Below are 21,457 nucleotides of genomic sequence, written 5' to 3'. Positions count from 1 at the left end.
ATCTATCTATCTATCTATCTATCTATCTATCTATCTATCTATCTATCTATCTATCTATCTATCTATCTATCTATCTGTCTATCTGTCTGTCTGTCTGTCTGTCTGTCTGTCTGTCTGTCTGTCTATCTATCTCTCTCTCTCTATCTATCTATCTATCTATCTATCTATCTATCTATCTATCTATCTATCTATCTATCTATCTATCTATCTATCTATCTATCTATCTATCTATCTATGTTTGTGTGTTTGTGTGTTTGTATGTGTGTGTTGAATTTAAATTACACCCTTTGGTGTACCCGACCTTTATCGCGGGGGGGGGGGGGGGTCACCCTGTTTTCCAAAGTTGGAATAGGGGGATCACAATGTTTTCGAAAGTTGGAAAGGGGGGGGGGTAGGAGTCAGCCACTTTTTGACTTTGGCAATAAATAATCCACCCCCAGGCCGAAGAAACTGACCAGTCCCTTACTACCGTACGTTGAAAACTGAACAAAGTTTCTGAGACAGTTCTTCCAAACTGTTGGCATAGTTCCAAAAACTTTTGTGTATGAGCTAATTATACATCACATTCAAATAACATACCAGACGCACTTTGTGCATATATTCATCAAGAGTAGTTTCCGGCAGGCGCGGGAAGTCACTTACTTTCTTATTTATTTTTCCTAGTGACCACTGTTCCGGGTTTTTTTTTTTTGACAAGAAAATTTTGCTGCACGCAAAAGATGATGAATTGAGAGGTTTTTTGTTTGTTGTTGTTATTTTGTTTGGTTGTTTGAAATATTTTGTGGTTGGTTGAAATATATTGTGGTTGTTACGGAGGTACTTACTAACTGGAAGAAAATTTCCACATTCTCCCGCCCCTCAAGAAGTCCTGAAACAGACAGGGTAAGAGCAGAATGTGAAAGACCAGTCATCACGAATGATATACAGCGCCCCCAACAATCTTAAAGTACGATCATTCGTTTATGTTGTCGTATTGATGTCAAAGGTTAGAGTATGGCTGCTGCTAGCTACCGTAAGTATAGCTGTAAATCGAAGAGAAGCGGATAGCTATGAAACAGACCTATTTCCACTTGGTTTGTGTACAGTGTGAGTGACTTGTTACCGATCCACAATGGAGGATGACATAGATGACTTGTTAGATGAAGTTGAAACCAAATTTTGTACGAATTCACCGAGGAAGAGCAAAAGTAAAGAAGCAAATAAGACGAGTAGTTCGAACGCGTCGAAAAAGACGAAAAGCGGGTAAGTACGAGCAACGTGTCTTTTCCCAAATCAAGATATCATAGCACCTGTAGTGAGTGTCTTTTCACAGGGAACATCACCACTTTAAGACCTCTCTTCGGCCAAGTCGGGAGTTCCCCGTGAAAGGGTCACTAAGACATTCTATACAAGACGACGTGTAGTCGCTCATTGTACACTGAACTGCGATCATCGCATTAGGAATGAATGGTTTGTTATTGAATTCAGTTGATGATTATGGTAACTGTTACTAGGCTTGGACGACACGTATCCTTCGTTCTTGTCACACTCTTTTGAGTTCAGTTTGTAACCCTGACAGGCCGATCCCCCCGTAGTTTAATTTTACCAGATGAACCAACCGTAGAATACCTTGAGAAATGTCAGTTGTTATTTGGTACTTAGCGGTCACTGTAAATTATTCAGAGGGTAGGGCACGGTTCAATTGTACTTTCATCAAGTATTCTCCCTATGTGGTACTGCTATTATGAATGGTCATATACCAGATGGGTTTCTGGTTTTTATTTTGTCCCACTTTACTAGAATTTCCCAAATTGTACCAACTATTGTCGCATTGTTCTTGAATTTCTCACACAAACGGATACTTGTCTATTAAAACATAATGTTCTGCAATGAAGTAGAATCTACACCAACAAATTAACAAAATGAAAAGTGTAGTTTTGATATCCTCAGCTACAGATCTATATGGCAACAAGATTCTATTTTAAGAATCTTCTTTAAATTAATTATGTTGGATTGGTATAAATTGCCCTACTCATAGCCCTGTGATGTAATTATTACCAGTTTATATTATAATTAAACTAACCACATAGCTTAATTAATAGTTAATTAATTATTTCTGTAATGACAATTTTAAGAATGATATCGGTCATGTCTGCTGAAGAAAGAAAAATTTGTTGCTATACGGATACACAGGTTTCAAGAAGATTATTAATAGATTTACGGATTTGTGATTGTGTCTATGAATCCATCACAATCTTTACTACCAATGTATTGAGCCGTGCTATTGGTTGAGTTTCAATGAGAGATTATAAAGGCTAGCCAGCTGCCTTGTGTAGCTGTTTATCTAACCTGATTATGTAAATACAGTACATTTCCCAGATACACAACAAAGCCCACTCTGAATGAAAATATTCAAAGGTCAGTTGTTGTACCGTTTTGTATTCTCACTCACAAATTCAGTTCACTGTGTGCCTGTATTGTCCTTGAGTATTGTGGTGATATTCTAGGTCTTAAAAAAATTAAACAACTGAACAAAGATGAATGAATAAATTACATTTGTCCCGTAACTGAAATACACTTTGAAATGTCATAATATGACAGACATTTCAATGAAATAGTTGTGTACTTAATTTGCACAGAAAAATTGGAATGTTAATTGAAACTCAGTGGGTGTTTTGTCATTTCGATTCAATTACACACTGCAGTGTAATTATGATTATCCATGGCATTCACAGAGTAAAATTTTGCAGTCATAGAAAATGAAAATAATTTCAAGAAATTCTGATATTTTCATACAATAAAAACATCATTGTGTGAGTTCTCACTATAGAGTTATGCAAGACTACACTGCAAAGATTTTACTGGAGATCATTGAGGTTGATGATTGAAAACTTTACAGAGTTGACAGAATACTTGTTCTTGTTTTTGCAACAGGTGGTTCAAACCAGTCCATTTTTGCATTACCTAATATTATTGTTCTGTTTGTAAAATATAATTTCAAAGTTTTACATTCAAAATCATGAGGATACGCCTGATGTTCAGCTGTCCAAATTTAATGTTGGCGATTGATTTTCAACATTTGTCAATTTGAATAAATGAATAAATGACACAGCATCTGCATATTGTACACAGTGTGTCACATGTTTGTCAGGCTGGTACTTTGTACGTCCACAATTGGAAGAACAAGCAAGAAATGACATCCTTGTTTTAAAGGAATGGAAATGACGTAGAATGTTACACTATCGTACCCTGACAAATGATAAACAAAGGTATAATTTAGGAAATTTTAGGAAACTGAATATATTTTATGGATAATTGAACTTCAACATTGTTATAGTTTCAGAAGTGAGTAAATTACATTTAATGCCACTTGCAAATGTTATGATAAATCACTTTTTTCTCAGATAAATTTACCGAATTGATCTAGTCATTTACGAAAAGTAGTGAAAATAATAAACCGGCAATATGATAACTGTCTTTTCATAAATATTATGAAAATTGACTTTTTGAAAGTTTTCTGTTAGAATGGCCATAGCACTTCAAGTATCTTCTCTGTGCCATGATACAGAAAAATCTATTAAACTCTACTGTGAGAAAGTCAATGTTATTGTAAATGGTATTTGTACACTGGCAGCTCATGTTATGGTTTTAAGTAGATTTACAATCATTGCCATAATACATAAACAGCAATAAAAATTTATCAACAGCTTGACCTGCAGTGTTTATAGTTGACTTTAAAGTAAAACTGCTCCATGAAATCTGTCTGTGACATATTAGAATTAATTCTATCAAATAATGATAATATAATTGGTTGTTTGGCATGCAATGGTAATCTGGTTGTAATTTTCTTTATATGAAAATCAAACTATCAAATGTTTATTGAAATTTGAAACTCAGTTTTTGAATTGTTATTGAGAAACAGTAGCTATTCTGAAGTCAATTTACGAGGACATCCACATTGTACAGTACAATGATTTAGTCTCTCATAGGTACCAGTAGAGTGTGTGTACGTCTGTTTCTGTGTACGGTATATGATTTGATCGGAGAGACAGGAAATATTGCAGTTTTTAACAATGGGTGGAAAGTACCGGTAAAGGAATGAATCCACAAGACTGTTGAGTTGAGTATCATGGAAGTGAAGTTACAGTGTGAAAGTAAGAGAACAGATGAAAACAAACAGCACTGTAGTTTTTGTATTCAAAAAACAGTATGGATCTTGAGTTTTACTTTCAGAAAAACAATAAAATTACTAGTAATTAGTAAAAAGAATGCAGGTTATTACTCACACTGATAGTAGTGTACCGGTATAACTCAAAATGCTAAGCTTGTGACTATGTAAGTTATTTATTTTCACTGTTGTGTACAATTCCACTACTTCAATGTGGTGTGACTGCCAAATAATTACTTCTGTCTAATGTGTTGGTTATTTGACATAACATGTTTAACTGCAGAAGCAAGAAATTAAAAACCTTCCCTAATCTCAAGTTAATTTTCTTGTCAACATGTCCTTTGTAGTAAGATGCCAAATGTCTTTCATCTATTTACAGTATAGCCAATGGCTATACCAGTGAAAGACTTGACCACTGAAATTTCATATCAAGCATTATCCATTATCAAATTCAATCAGTGTGAAATGAGATTATTAAGACGGTAATTTTGCCTTTGGCAGACTGTGCAAGCATTAAAGGCTGGCCCACTGTGAGTGCAGCTGGACTCTTGTCTATCACATTGCCACAAAATTGAAATTTTTTTTATGCATCTGAATAAAAAATATGGTAATTTTGCTCAAAACATGACAGTATGAATTAATTTCATCCAACAATCAGTGACAATGATCAAGCTTTCTGTGAGTACGGTGAATGACTAAACATCAGTTCAAAACAGTATGTTCACATCCAACAGCAAGGCCTTCAATACATGTACAACTTTAGTAATTTCATAGTTATTCCCTAGTCAAGACTTCAGATCCACCATCAGATACTGCCAATGAACTGGTGTCTGCCATAAGCCAGTATGGCACACCACAACATAGCTGACACCATTGCTGTATCATAAACCACTAAACCTTCTTTGCCACAACAGCTTTGGGAGTTAATGTATTTTTGTGAAGCAGAAAGAAAAGGTCTTGCTCCATGAATGTAATTGTTTTTTAGTGCTGACTTAGTCGAAATACCTGCATTTAGAAATGAAATTACTAAAACAAAAAAATGGGTGTTGTCATAAAATGTTGTATTTTTAGTGGCAGTGCTTTTGATGTCAGCATGTTCCACTTCTGCAAGAGAGAAATCAATATTCTCAGGTGAAGTGAGACTGAGAGTAAATCTATAGATTGACATCATTAGTGAAAACACACCCTGCTCTAATCCTAAGTCTTTATGAAAGGTTTACGGTTGTTATTCTTACAGTGCACAGTGCAAATGTCCTCTTACTGTTAAAGTACATGTACACCTTAATAGAGGCATATAATCAAAATAACAATTTTAGACTCAACATAAAAACTCAATTGCACAATGATAGTTTCAAGACAAAATACAACATATCGCTATCAGCAATAAGAAATCAGGAATATTTTGACTGGAAGAATCATTCAGCACATTCAATATTACATCACCAGACAAACTAGTTCATTGTACCCTCCAATCACTAAATATTATTTTAATGATTATCGTTTTCAGCAGCAAAATTGGATCACTGTTTAGGGAAATGGGATTGAAAGGGTTTTGCATTGTACAGCAGAGACAGTATATATCTGTACCATTTGTTCAACCATATACAGTTCTACATAACTTTTATCAAAGCAAATTCAACGGTCCTGTGTGAGCCAAAATTACAAAATTTCAAAGTTGATGTACATTAACCAAGTGAGCTTTCAAATTGCTTGGATAGGAAAAAGCTTCATGAAGGAAATGCATTTGATATGCCAGACTGCCGATTGAACTAGGGAACTAGATTGAACTAGGGAGTATTTTCACAGCTTTAACTTCACAGCTCCTGGCGTAGATGAAACTTTAGACTGGTTGCATCAAGTTAACAATTTTCCAAGGAACCACTTAATGCATGTATGTATAGAACTGATTGCTGCCGGGTATACAGTTTTTCTGTCAATATCAATGTGTACAGTGTATATCCAGATGTTTGCACTGTGAGAGTATAGTTGTCAATGATGCTACTGGAATTTGGTTTGTTTGTGAAACATGAAGAGAGAGAACACTTTTTAAACAATTGCTTTAGGGAACAAAGAGAGTGAGAGAAAAAAAGAAACTACAGGATAAAAATCAATCAGATTTTTTAAAGTCAGTTACGGCAAGTCTATGGAAATCAGCATTCTGTACATCAAGGTATTCAAAGATTACTAATTGTGACAGGTTATTGCTCAAGTCAGTAAAATTCATGCTCATACCGATACTGTATGACCTTACTTGTTGGCCTATTAGACCAGGGTCTGTATCTTCACTGAGTACCCTAATTGTGGATGGGTGAGAATTAGGCTTAAGATGGCCAAGAACCACAAAAGGATGACCACAGTCCATTATGACATTGAACTATTGTTTGTTGTTAGGGAATAAAAAATTCTCTGGACTTGACCAAATCAATTCATCATAGATTGTCATCATTGTTTCTGTTAAATGTGCAAAAATTTGATGAGAGCAATATCTTGATAACTGTGGCTGAGCTACAGTCAAAAGAAATGTTTTAATTATATCTGATGAACAAATAGCAGTGAGGTGTTAAAATGCATGTTGAGCTAGAATGAGATCCAGTGTGTAGAGTTCCGAAATCCAGCATACAATAGGAACACCAACCAACTGTAATTGTCATTGTCCTGATTGTGTGTCTTGATGACGTCATTATGTATTCAGTAAGTGCACTGAAAATCAATACACTACACTGAAGTTGAACCTTTCAGTTGTGTTCAAAAATGAATGAGATAAATACAGCTATGGAAGTTAAAGGCCTATCTACCTAGCCCTGTATACCATGCAGTGTGTTCCCAGCATTGTATGGCTTCCTGCCACAAGGAGGCCGTACACAGCATGGTATGCAGGGCTACTATCCTACCAGTACCATACATGAATGAGATAAATACAGCCATGGAAGTAGAAAGCCCACATGTATCTACCTAGCCCTGCATACTTTGCAGTATGTTGCCCGGCATTGTACGGCCTCCCACCACAAAGAGGCCGTACACAGCATCGCGTACACAGGGCTACTTAGTACTATCTACCATACAGGTTTAGAAAAAACACCAAACTATTGTCTGTCTTTCACATGCAGCACAAGGAATGTAATGTTGAAATTTTTTCTGCAGTTGAACTTGAACTAAGCCACATGAGTTTTGACCCCTAACATACTTTTTTTGTACATGCATTTGAGTGCACTTGAAGGCACAACATTAGCTGGAGATTTATAATTGGATTATATGTAGTCTAATTTATCAATGTTAGAGTGTGAGGAGGGGGAGATCTGTGATTTGATATTATCCAGAATTGCATTATGGAGCTATACTATTACCTTACTCTTCTAATAATATTAGAGTCTAAAACAATGGTTGGATGACATTAGTAATTTTATCAGCATGTCCTCTGATGGACACCTCTTATAACTTTCCAATGTTCAGACTCTTAGACACATAGCGTATAGATCAGGTGATGATACCTGTAACCTGTACTGAGATTGATATTGCATACATCATGATACAATACTACTAATGTTGCCGAAATTGGCTTCTGAAGTGACACAACAGCTCAGGAATCTTGAGTGCTCATTACAGTCAGACTCTCCAATCAAAATAAAAGAACTGACTCAATGATACATGTGGCTATATGTCCACTTTTCCAATGTTGAAAAGTAAAAATCATGTATGGTAATTATCTGGAAACGATTCTATTCTCATACATGTATTTCCAGGTAGAATGCGCCTCAGGACAGATATTCCGACTCTCAAACTTTACAGTACTGTTTTTGTCATGTTCTGACTCATTTGAAGCTCATGGAGTAACCTAAGTTTTCATTATTTTTATTAAATTGAAAATTTATTTTGCCCTCAGAGTTAACACAGGAATTGCAAACAATTTTGAATTTCAAGTGTCGGAAATATCAGGTAATTCGTTTTATACAACCAGACTTTGCTAAGTGACCCCAGATTTTTATCCTTGATTTGAAAGGGATCGATTTACAGTTTCCTAACGGAAAGTTTGAGCAAAAATAAATGCTGTAAAACCTAAGTGGGTTGAAGTGAGGACAAAAAAATAACAGCTATTATTGAGGATCACTTGAGGATTTGGGGGAAAAGAGAGAGAGAGAGAGAGAGAGAGAGAGAGAGACAGACAGACAGACAGAGAGTCACTTGTGGAATATTTGAAATATGTAGTGGTATTCAGAACATGTACTGAAAAATTTACAAAAGAATCTTTTTCAATGTTAGATGACCTCAATTAGGCAAAGGGTCACCAAACACAAAGTGAATTTGTATTGTCTCCTTGTTATCATTTGTGAAAGAAAATGGGTAACAAAAAATAGTCATGCAGTGCTGAACAGAATCCAAATGTATTTCTTTGAGTTAAATTTGTTAAGGAGTTTGAGACTATTGATGCACTCAAATGGTTGCCATAGTACATTAGTTGCCATGGAAACTACTTTATCCATCCCAAGACTTTACAAATCAGATGAAAATGACAGCGTGTATAATAAGTTTAAATAATCTTGGCCGTGATAATTTGCCTGGAGATTGAGCTTAACTTTATCAAATTGCTTCAGATATCATAGTGACATGTATCCGTAAATTGGAGTGTCTTTGAGGCATCACTTTCTTTCTATTGTGGATTTTGTGACTGACAAAATTATGGAAACCTTTGCCTTCATGCTGCCATTTCACCGCTCAGTTTCAGCAACTGTGTATGTATGCGTGCATGCACATGGATTATTTCCTCATAATTTTCTATACTCAAATTACGTATTTCACTATTTGATCTGGCCACCCCTGCAAATGGCTTCACTCTGAGTGAAAATAACTGACCCAGTTAGAGCATAGACCTTAAAAACGGATGGTTAGAGCAAGACAACAGTATACATCAGTACACATGTGTCATTTATTAATTTTTGATAATAAACAGCCTTTAGTTAATCTTTTTTATGTACCTGTTTGGGTTGATATATTTACCAGATGAGTTGATGTGCAAAGTGTCGTTTTTGTTGATATTTAAAGTTAATTTTTACTTGTATATTTTTCTTTTAGCTGTGAACTTTTCTCATTTGAAATAACAGTGTATTTTTATAGTGTCTTTGATCACTTTTTATCACAGTGGATGTAGATGCTTTATAAATAAATTATTATTATTATTATTATATTATTATTATTAATACATTTACAAGACTGTTACATAGATAAAGTCCTGTTTCCAGCACAAACTTCCTGAGGAGACCAGTACATTTTAGATTATCAAATCTTTCATCAATGTAAGTGAGGCATTTTGGACATACTACCTGTTGCAAAGGCAGCATTGTAGAAATACAAGTGTGTTCAGCAAGTTTTTAAAAGGATTAACATTTGCCAATTTATTCCAGAACAGCCGAAAGTTTTGTCCATAGTACACAAAATACGTATCTCTCCCTGTTCCCGGTATTGACTAGGGCATGTCCATGAAGGGAAATGATTTTTTGAGAAACAATATGTACTTGGTATTCCATGTTCAAATTTCAGCAGATATTTTAACGTCATTCAAAACTACTAATTCAAAAATGTACTGTCAACTGTATTTTTTCTAAGCAATGCTGACAATTATTAAAGTATATTTCATTTACAAAAAAATTGCGAACTTCAAAGTACGTGATCAACAGCCAAAAAACAATATCTAAACATTACAAATTTTGTCATTGAAGAACATCCTATTTGTGCGTTCTATAGTGTCAAGTTTTTTGCCTCGAATGTATCGCTACCCCATCGCTACCCCTATTGTATGCACTGGAACATTGTGCATTCAACTTGGATTTGCCTCAAGCATTAACTGTCTTGGAATTTGTTTATCAAAGAAGATATTACCTCTGTGTTTGTAGAATCTCTGTCAAGATACTAGCAATGTCTTCTGTCTTCTCCCTGTGTAAACATACATGTAAAGTACCTTCATTGGTTTGTGCCAGGGTTTTGCAAACTTCTGTGGGATCCTGTGTGGGTTTACACAATCATGGCCAATTATTACCATGTTACTACCTGATACATCTTATACATGCATTGTACCTGTACGTCATAAGTTGCTGATGTCTGAGAGAATGAAAGCTTTACTAATTCAAATGTAATGAATCCAAATCTAAAATGAAGATAAATTGTACTACACCTTGGTGGAAATCCAATTAATGTTTAATTATTTACATTTTAATTGAATTCAGTATGATTGAACATATTCCCAGCATTTTTTAGAGTCGCAGTTCATTAAGTGGAATTACCACAACCATGGTAAAAGAATCACATTGGAAATACAATCACCATAGTAACAGCATCACCATGGTAGATGTATCAGACATGTTTATCTCCAATTACACCACTGTAGTTACACTGTATTCTGATGAAAAGTCATGCTTTGTTCCTCAGCAAACTGATATTACACCATCCTGCATACATCTTTTCTTCTTCTCTGCTTTACAAGATGTAAATGCTGACACCAAAGCAGGCCGTTTTCATGACTGAACAAACAGAAAGTCATTTTAAAGACAGACTTTGGTGGTGCTACCCCTACAGCATAGTCAGACTTGACAAAGGCATTTTCATAACATCTACGTATATACTGGGCCGGTACTTCAGCATACGGCAAAGATTCACATTTCCTTTTTGCCAATTATTTTGCTGTCGAATCATATTTCAACTTTAATTTATGGATCAAAACCAAACTCAGTGCTTGTTTGATACATATCTACTGTATACGTATTTACAAGGCGAGAACTGCGACCAATGATTTTTATACCCCAATAATTTGAAGGACACAAGTTCTTTCTTGTTTTTTGACATTTCATGGTAACCAAACCTTGACATCAGCAGATATATCACAGAAGTTACTGTGTCAAATTGCCAATTAGAAAAACTCAGAGCATTAGAGTTGGTTCTAAAGCTGTGAAACACCAAGATACCGATACATGTACCAGTACCTCATTGGACTTCCAAGAGGTCTGGGTTGTATAGCTGGACCAAAGCCACTCCTATCAAATGCTGTGAGCACAACCACATATGTTGTGTTATTCTTAGACTATCAATTTGCAATACAAAAACAAATTATGTTGACTCAGCAGGGAAAAATAATTACTGCTAACATGAACAGCATGATTACTGACTTGCAGGAAAAAATTACCAACTTGTTGCCAATGCATGCTTATGGTAACTAATCAAATCTTGGTGATACATGGCAAATATGTCTAGGAACTGTATACTACAGTCTAGTTTGACTCACACACATTCTCAGAGACACAAAAAAACAACAACACTCTATACCGGTAGATGCAATATCTGACTTACCTTCTAGTTAACTGTCCTCAAGCATTCATGACGGGGTTGACAACAAACCAACAGCAGGTTTTTGCAGAAATCTTGTCAAAATAAAAGTATGGCATTTATGATTGTTTTAGTTTCTGTGATTAGAGACACCACTGCCTTGCGTACAAGATGATGATATATTTAGGATTAAATGTTTATGAAAGTTCATCTGTGTTGGGATATTGTACCAGTTAAGGTTAACTTTGGTTCACAACACTATAAAGTGGAAAATTTTACCTCCAGAAATTTTTGAACAACCACTGTGTCCTTCATCAGTTCCAAAGATCTTACCAATCAAAAGGCAATCCTTGCTGAACTCAGTTCTCAAAATTAAAATCAAAATTCTAACCGTTTTCCACTTTTTGTTGTGAACCAAAGTTTATATTTTGGATTAATTATATTTAGGTAATGGCATTTTATGTCAGATGAGGTCAGAACTGATTTGACCATTGATTGTAAATCTGATTTCAGTTTTTAAAACAAACTTCAAAAACTTCTCAAGAAGAAACATTACAACGTAGAATGATTTCAAAAGATAATAATGTTCCTGCAGTCTATTAAAATTGAAACATTTAATACAATACCACAGAAAATAGTAAATAAGATCCCTGACAGATATTTCAAAATATCACAACAAAGTTCAACACAAGGTTCCAATAAAACATCGGTATTGTGGTCAATAGGTCACTTTACCATAGCAACAAATCCCTGTATGTTGTGTACTGGAGGCTTTTTGCTACTGGGGAACTACTGTGTTTAAAATAGAACTTTACTAATACTGTAGTGTGACTATCCTTATTGTATATTCTGCATCAAGCATACACAATGCTTGGAAGAGTTATCAAATTCGATCATTTCTCTCACCATTCAGATGTATCTTATATCCAACGTACCTTTTTAAAAATGTATTTTTTCAAATGCACAACAATTGATATGATGACACTGTTTACCATCTTTTGTGTGCCACTATGCAAGAAAACTATTTTTCTGTGTTTGCGCATTCTACATTTTCAAATATTAAGAGAACCAATGAAGTGAAAGTACTTATTGTTTTATATTGTCATTCATAAAGTTAAAACATGCAATTGATGAGTCACATTATTGACCTTGATTAGGTATTCATTCACATCCCGTAAATGTGGTTCATGAGAGTTTGACTTGTATCCATAGTAACAAACAAACAAAATTTGCCATCTCATATTAACTATGTATACTCAATTGTCCTCACACTTGAAGTGAGCCTTGACATTGTTAAATGAAAACAATTTACGGTGTGGCTGTGTAATTGTTCTTCTTATAAAGTATCTGTCTTGGTGATGATATTCAGGCAATTCATGAATAATTTGGTAAACTTCAATTGACAACATATCTATTATTGTTTTATTGTTTTCTTGTAAGTGACATAAAACATATCTTTTAAAGTAATGATGAGAGTAATATCAGTATAAATAATAATGACATGGCAGTTTACACTCAATTAAGTCAGAATTTGTCCAAAAGTATTGAAAAATGTAAAATTTTGTAGTTTGTGATTTTATGTCTCCTGAATCATTTAAAAATTTTGGAAATGACACCTGCAAGCCCTCTTAATCAAGGAGTTTGCATTTATAGTGCTCAAAATATCAATGTTTACAGTATAGAAATAACACAGATATGAACTGTCCATTACATATGCAGTGTACTGTGTAGTTATTTTGTCCATTGATCACTTTCATAGCTGAAGGCTATTACCAGTAAATGCTGAACAGTGTGCTACTCCAGTTGAATTATTTCCCATTCATTTCACACACAGTTTGCCAATGTGAGCATATCATATGCTGCAGTAAGTCCATCCTGGTAACAATTCACAGTGTTATCTTCTGTGTAATTGATCAGTATACAGTGACGTTACTCTGACATACAATTCCTTTGATTGCATTCAGCGTCTTGTCAGCCTGCCTGTGGTTCTGTTTGTATTCAGCCAAAGAAATGATGAAATTAGAAGTAAATTTAGGTTTTCAATTGATGATCAGTAACTTTGTTTAGCTCATCGGAAATGTCCAAGATAATGACGTATATGCCTGAGCAATCTAGTGTCAGTTTCAATGCAAAAACATATCAGCAAGTATTGACAATTGGATGTCAAATGAGAGGATATGTACACCTATTGGATATGTATATTATTTTCTGAACGTGAAAGGTTTCACATACTAGACTTATAGGTTATTATATTATCAATTGCTTCATGCCCATTACAAACCAACCACATAGCATAAGGACTTTCAATTTTTACCCCTATTAGTTATGAAGCCACAGATCTGTGTCAACTAAAGTGAGATAGCTGTCCATGCAATTTCAAATCTCCATTCACATCAAAACATTTACTGTCAATCTCTAACAACTGAACTCCATCAACAAGGATACATGTCGGTTACCATCATACCGGTACATGTACCTTCAGAGCTTGGCTGACAAATTTAGCCTGTTTTCCCAGATTATGAGCAACACTGAAATTGAAATGTACCTCAGTATATAATATCCTCATTTATGTAATCAGAGTTATCATTTCATAAATAATGATTTAATATCAGCTTAGCAGTAATCCGCTTAAGATTTATTTCAAAAACCCTTATTCCAACAAAAATCCACCATCGTATCTGCTACTGTAACTACACAGATTCATTTGAAACACTTGATACAACCACACAAGGGAGAGTCATCACAAATCATCAGTTGATGTTTACATTATTGGAAAATAATTATTACTTTTTCCATAAATGAATCACAAATCTTCACAAACTTCTACATAAAAGAAAGCCATTTTTTCTGCTGAGTGTATGAATAACCATTAACAAATATTGCATAGGTTAATTGATTGCCATCAAACTAATGGCAGAAGATGATTAAGAAATGGATTCCTACAATGAACAAAATATATCTTGATATTCATTGAATATTATTTACATTGTATATTATTATTTTCAGTTAATGTAAATTTTCACATTTGAACAGAAAAAGGGCCCATATTTGTTGAAGGGACAAAACCTGTAACTCTTATTCTGCATCTGTTTTAATAAAGCAAATACTGATATACGTTCTCATTTTACTCATAAAAAGTCTGTCTATACAAAGTATTAGCCAAACCAGTATAAAATATTTTGTAGAATATGCAATGACAATGACACAAAGAATTCTAGTCCAGACTGAAATTCAGTCGTCAGCAAAAGCCCTGGATACCTACGTTGTACACACAAACATGCTTTGTAGACAAGCTTAGCTCTGAGCATTTTTGACATAATCTGGAAAGTGAAACATAAAATGTATCTCACAAAGAAAACAATAATACTGGAAAATACATCAATGGCATGTAACAGCTGATGGAGTTTTAAGAGCAATACAGTGGTAAACAGTGTACCTGTACTCTACGCTGTCTCCTTTGTCATACATCTTGAACATCTGCGGAAGTTTGTTGAAGTTGATTTGATGAGACTCTCAACACATCTGCAAGGATTATACATGTATTTTGTATCAAAAAGTAAAATCACTGAACACGTCAGTGTCCTTATGATGGCTAACTCTTCCCAGGCCTTCCATCAGTTCAGGGACAGATTTTGTCAAAAGGAGGATATTTTGCTCTCCATGTGCATGTTATGCCAGCAGCTTGATATTTTTCATGGTTTCGTCATCTGCATAAACATGGCATCATTGTCCAGTGGGTACGGCATCAGACTCACAATCAAAGGATTGTGAGTTTGAGACTTGGATGTGGCAAGAATAGCAGTCTCACCATCAGACAATGATTAATTCTAAACTCTAGCAAGGTGCTGTGCCCTTTAGAAAGGCGCTTCATTATTCAATAAGGTAGTGGGTGATGGGTGCCTTATACTGCAAATGAGATTTTTGCCCTTTAGATGATGACGTAAATAAATGAAAAAAAATTCAGAAATTTTACCCTTCTACTTGTAACATGTAAATGTTAAGTACTTTTCAATTGTTCAGATCTATGGCATTTTACAGTATACTGCTGCAGGATTTGCAATGTGCTTGTTCAAAATAATGTACAGTTGTGTTTTTTATGCCCATTATCTATTATCAGATCATAATCTATAAGATTTATGTTTTTTTCCTCCTCAGGTTCAAGAAATCCTTTGGTGATGATGACCTTGATGCTATGATAGATGACATATGTGATGCTCCTGAACCATTAGAAAAGATACAGGTGCAGAAAGAAAGCTCACATTCATCAAATTCTCAACTTGAAAAGAAATGTTTCCCAGTTTACCTCGGTGGAGCCAGTACTCCTGTTGGTGTGGGTACAACAATGTCACAAAGGTCAGTATGGCTAAATGGTATACATTGAATGTTTTTATATCAGTAAATTTTATGTGCATCTTTCATGACTGGACAATCAGATATTTTCATTTCCACAATTGTAAGAACACTGCTGTTGATGAACAAATTGCCAATGAACTTAAAAATGGGTATGTCCTCATGGTAAAGAAATTTTATTGTTTTTGCCAAATGAAGTTTTACTGTCAAATTTTCAAAAGGGAAGTCTGTACATTTACTTATCTCAGTTGCACTCTGAAAACAAATGGCTGGTTGTGTAGTGTCTGAAATCAGGATCTGTTGGACATGACAGTGTGACGTCAAAGTGTACACAAATGTGTAGAAATCAAACATTGTCTTTTTTTGCTATTTTTGCAGGAGCTGTGATAAACTACGATGCACTGATTGCGATTTTAAGATTGTTATGTATGATAATTATGAATGGCATTCCAGTTGTGATTACCTTTTCCTGAGAAATAATGTCCCAGACTTCAATAAATTGAGTGCAAAGCTACTTAAAAAGAAAGGTAAGAAATGGTCATCTCTTTTGAAGTGCGCCACCTACTGGTGAAATGTGTATTGTTTTGTTTTTATTGAACCAATTCTTTGCATTGCTTTTGTATGCAAACCACAAATGTTTTTTATACCAATACTTTGATCGTGGCGTCAGTCAAATATGTCTTAAATGCAGAATAAAAATGATCATCTTTGTCACTGAAGGAAAAAAAATCATTGCTTGTCCCTGCAAATTTGAAACCTGGTGATAACGTGAAACAAAGTCCCCAAGAAAAGCACCTATGAACAGAAATATTTACAAGCACCATAATGAAGTAAACAGTTAAATTGTATGCAAATATGTGATTTTCTTTTCTTTTCTTTGAAGGTTCCCGTGCATATGCATGTCAATGTAAATGGCGTTCAGTAAAAGATCTAATTGACATTCAGAAAGAAGCTGATCTGAAGTGGGTTTGTGGCAAACACAAACTTTGAACCATGGGAGTTTTGGAATTTTACTCAGTTTCAATGGATTCTTTTTACCAAGTGAAATACATCTGTACTAGTAGAACAAACATTTGAATATTTACACAGTTGAATTCAACATTAATCAAAAAATGGTCAGTACACTTAATTTAACCTGTAGAACTGCTGATGAATGTAAGGTATAAGTTCATGTTCGTTGATATGGTGATTTTCCAGTGTAGCGTACACATGTCATGGATCCATGAAAGTAGACTACATGTACATACATAAATTTGTAAAGTGTATATTAACATGCTTACAAATCTAGTCACAGACTTTTAAACCAAAAACATAAGCAAATTATTACATTTACTGACAGTCAAGTTCATTTTCATATGCTGATATTGTTTCTTTGTTGAATTCTGGACAGTTTGTTTGCCAGTATCACAACTTCCATCAAACACAGTTCCTGATGTCAATGATAACATTTACCAATTTTAATATTCGCTGTCAACTTAAATATTTTGTGTTCTCTTCTTTTGTAAGCTAACATATTACACTGATCTTTACTACTTGTTGGCATACATTTTCAATCCTACATCCAAAAAAATTGCATTTATCATCAGCAAGCATCTTTATGAGGTCCTATATCCACAACATCCAGACAACAGGTACCGATAAACCATGCTTTGTTGCTTGCACTGATTTCTCAGGCTTCTGTATGCAGAGTTAAAGCATATTATACCATTTAAATTGGCTATAAAGTCTGGCAGTTTTTGATGGAAAGAATATCGCGTATTCTGTTACTCAGTGCTTGAGATAAAGCAATCATAATGGCCGTAATCTGATCAACTTTTAAGCCTCAGTACGGTAGATGGTAACTGACAAAAAGTTTTGTAGTATTTGTGTTTCAGTATTTTATACATAAACAGCAGTATCTTAGTCTTTTTCCTGCAGTACTGGTATTCAGAAAACCCAGTATTTGCTTATCAACACAGTGTGTATACATCCTTTGGATGAAGGCTTTTCTCCTTATAGGGGTAGGAGTGACAATTGAATTTCCCTTCAGGCAAGAGTACCTTTCAACAATAACCTTACAAACCTATAGACTGTGTTGACAAGCAAAATAATGGGTATTTTGACATGCTTTATTGAGTACACCATGAAAATGTTGTCGAAACACAACAAAAATGCTGGAAAAAATAATTACTAGGGCTTGATTCAAACCATAGGAAATAACATTAACACAATACTGAAGGATTCACATGAATGAGCAATAGCTGTCAGAGAGACTTTGTAATAGCTATAAATCACTTCTTTTTATGATTTTATGTACAAGCAAATATTTGACATCATGCCATCATACAAAGGCATGGTTGCTGGCCATACACAGCATAAGATTATAGAAATGCAAATGATTTCATGAAGTTGTAATTCAGATACTGCAAATCTTGTCACATTTGCCGGAAAGTGTAAAGGTTTAAACTGGACATACTTCAATGTGCAGCTAAGCAAAAATTTGTAGGGTGCCAGAGAATACAGGGTTAGAAGTAATGAATGAATGCTGTAGGATGTCCATGGTAAAAAAAAACATGGACAATTATTTGCTGAAGTCTGTGTTTCTGTGTCTTTACCAATGAAATAAGATTCCACCAGTTCGTTGGTATTAATGTACAGCATGTAAACAGTTTGGGGGCCATAATGGCAAGAAAGCCAAACTAGGTGATAAAATAAAAATATATGAAGTGATATGAAATCAGATGTGCATTGTGCACATCAAGAACATCATCAGCATCATTGTGGGCGCCTTTCAATGAATTCTTTAGTTTCACTTTCAGAAGTGACTTTTACTCAACATGATCATATAAGTTCTTCAGCCACATATTCATTTGGTGTCTAAACAATGTCATGAAAACAGTTAGGTTGAATTTATTTGAAAATTTGATCAAAGATCCCAGGACCTTCAAGTTTTTACAGCTTAAAGTGAATAAAAAGACACAGCAATTGCTGTGCAAATAGATATGATAGTTTATTTAGATTGTATCCAATGCTTATAGCAATAATTTTTGTAGAATTTTTGTTTGTTCTTTTCTGCTTCATCAAAACTAGAGAGAAATAAGAAAGATGAAATCATAAACACATTGTCACTGCCGTTTGGTTCCACTAAAACACTACAGCTATCACAATCACTGTCATGGATTAGTGAACAAAATCTATTAAGCTGGGTGATTTCTCTTAATCCACTACTGTAAAATTTTTCAGTGATAAGCAGACCAAGATATATTTGGTCGATATTAGTGAAAATTGAGTATAACAACCAAGCAACATATTTGTATGTTTCCATTAAATTCAGATGAATCAAGAGGTGTTTTATGCTAGAATCAACCCTTTCCCCATAATGGTTTGGTCCAAACCTATTGTTATCAATATTGAGTGTGGACCTGTTTACAGGGAATTGGGGTGACTAGATTGACAGAGATGAGTGAAATCCAGAGGTCAAAGGTACAGGATGACCAATATTGTTGCTCTGACAGCTGAATTTTCCACTATCCAGGTCCAATGGACTAGTGAACACATTTTGAATTTCATCATACATCACACATGTAGGGCTTGTCGACAATATTAGTCCTATGTGATTTACTGGTCTTTTGGATGACTAGAAAATAAGCAGATTTGATCACAACTGTATTGGTAATAATGAGATACCAATCTCAAAACCTCTTAACTTTTAATAGATACATACATGTTGATGTGAAGTTTGAAATTTCACTTGTGCAAAGTGTGATATGTTAATTATAATGTAACCAATCAGCTTCCTTAGTTTTGCAATTTACAGCTGCAGCACTGCATAGTTATACAGGCAAGATTTGGATGGTTATTGATGTTGTACATATTTTGTGATTGACAGCCATTATTGTATTTCCAGTGTTGAGTGATATAATACCAGAATGAGAATGAAAATTTCATAAGGTTTGAATAAATTTGAGATATTACAGAGTAAATGGTTCTGTGACATTCCATTCCGTGTTTGTGGGTCAATGCGTGCGTAACAAGCTAAAGTGTGAAGTCAAAGGGTGAATGACATACACAGATTACCTGGATTACAAGTCCATAAGCTGCAGAAACTTGAATCAATTTTGTGATTTTTATTTCAAACTAAAATTACTTCAAGACGTGTGTGTATATAAGTAATCATGTTCTGAAACCGCAAGTTGAAGTTTAAATTCAATAAGGAGAGTGGCAGGATGGATGGATGCAAACATGCAACAAAACCCTGGATGTGGACATTCCTGACAGAACAAAGCATTGCCATTCATTGATAAAAGTGGTAAAAAATTCAACCAATGATGTCGAAAACTGCAAGATATTTTTATGTAAACACTAATTACAATGAGATGCAGCTTATTGGAATGTTACCAGAATGTATGTGTGATATTCTGTAGCTGTGACACTTAGGGACTGGTCAGTTTCTTCGGCCTGGGGGTGGTGGCTTCATGGGGGTGGTGGATTTATGGGGGACTGTCACCCTGTATTTGACTTTGGTGATATGGGTCACCATGTTTTTGAAATGCCCAATTGGGGGGGGGGGTGTCAGTGTGTTTTTTAATTTTGACACGGGCTCGTACTTGCCTAAAATGCATCCTGCCAGCCACAAATTTAATCATTTTGTTGCAGGCACACCCTTTGGGCGTGTAAATTTTAATAATAATAAGACATATATATATATATATATATATATATATATATATATATATATATATATATATATATATATATATATATATATATATATATATATATATATATATATATATATATATATATATATATATATATATATATATATATATATATATATATATATATATTTTTTTTTTTTTTTTTTTTTTTTTTCCCGCGTGCTCTTTGAGTGCGGTACTTTAATATATCACAGATATATGTCTGAAATATCTTGATGTCTGTAAATTGAAAGTCTGTTTTACAAAGTGTACTAATCATTATGAAATCTGCAGTTCATATGAAAAGCATGACAATTATTGAATTATTGAATTTATATTCCACCTTTTGTTTTACTTTGTGTCGTGCACGGTGGGGGGGGGTCACCTTGTTTTCGAAAGTTGGAATAAGGGGTGTCAGACAATTTTTGACGTCGGCAAAAAATTATCCCCCTCCAGGCCGAAAAAACTTACCTGTCCCTTACAATAGGTAAGTGTGACACATGCTGGTACATGGTATGTGTGATAGTTACATATTTAATGTGTGACACTAACAAGACATAAATTTGATGTTTACATCATTTATGTGTCACAATGTGTATGTGTAACAAAATGGATATCCTTTATCTGCTGTCTTTGGTGACATGTATATATAAATTTACTAATATGTATACTGAATGAAACTGAAATTTTAGTAAACAAATCAGCTATGTGTATCACAATTTTAACATCACAGTCAGTAACCATGACATAGAGGTTATATTGTGACACTTGTTGAACTCTCTTGTGTCTTACCCTGATTGTCACTCCCAGAAAATTTTAAATTGATCATGGAAACACCTGTGCCAATCACACCTGAATACTGTTGAAATTTTGAGTCAGACAAGGTATTCACAGCTGTACATTGGCAGTTAATGATCAGGCTCACACCATCCTATTATCTAACCAACAAATATCAACATAGACTCATTGATAA

The 21,457-nt window shown here is 34.5% G+C and overlaps 1 protein-coding gene across 1 annotated transcript; it reads left to right on the top strand.

Annotated features, from left to right (window-relative positions):
* The first annotated feature begins 962 nt into the window (after positions 1–962).
* LOC139148415 (cilia- and flagella-associated protein 418-like) lies at positions 963–19,767 on the top strand. The gene is made up of 4 exons (XM_070719862.1): positions 963–1,242; positions 15,611–15,808; positions 16,184–16,332; positions 16,689–19,767. Exons 1-4 carry the CDS (start codon positions 1,112–1,114, stop codon positions 16,793–16,795), a joined length of 585 nt encoding a protein of 194 aa, XP_070575963.1. The 5' UTR covers positions 963–1,111; the 3' UTR covers positions 16,796–19,767.
* Positions 19,768–21,457: the final 1,690 nt, after the last annotated feature.

Source organism: Ptychodera flava, chromosome 13, assembly GCF_041260155.1.
Source record: "Ptychodera flava strain L36383 chromosome 13, AS_Pfla_20210202, whole genome shotgun sequence".
Lineage (NCBI taxonomy): Eukaryota > Metazoa > Hemichordata > Enteropneusta > Ptychoderidae > Ptychodera > Ptychodera flava.
The sequence above is the reverse complement of the archived record's forward strand: the minus strand, read 5'-3'. Positions and strand labels throughout refer to the sequence as shown.

Excerpts from the sequence above, each read along its gene's own strand:
- LOC139148415 (XM_070719862.1), top strand. The coding sequence starts at position 1,112 with ATGGAGGATGACATAGATGACTTGTTAGATGAAGTTGAAACCAAATTT. Across the intron at positions 1,243-15,610 it reads TCGAAAAAGACGAAAAGCGG|GTTCAAGAAATCCTTTGGTG; the intron begins GTAAGTACGAGC and ends TTTCCTCCTCAG. Across the intron at positions 16,333-16,688 it reads AAAGCTACTTAAAAAGAAAG|GTTCCCGTGCATATGCATGT; the intron begins GTAAGAAATGGT and ends TTTTCTTTGAAG.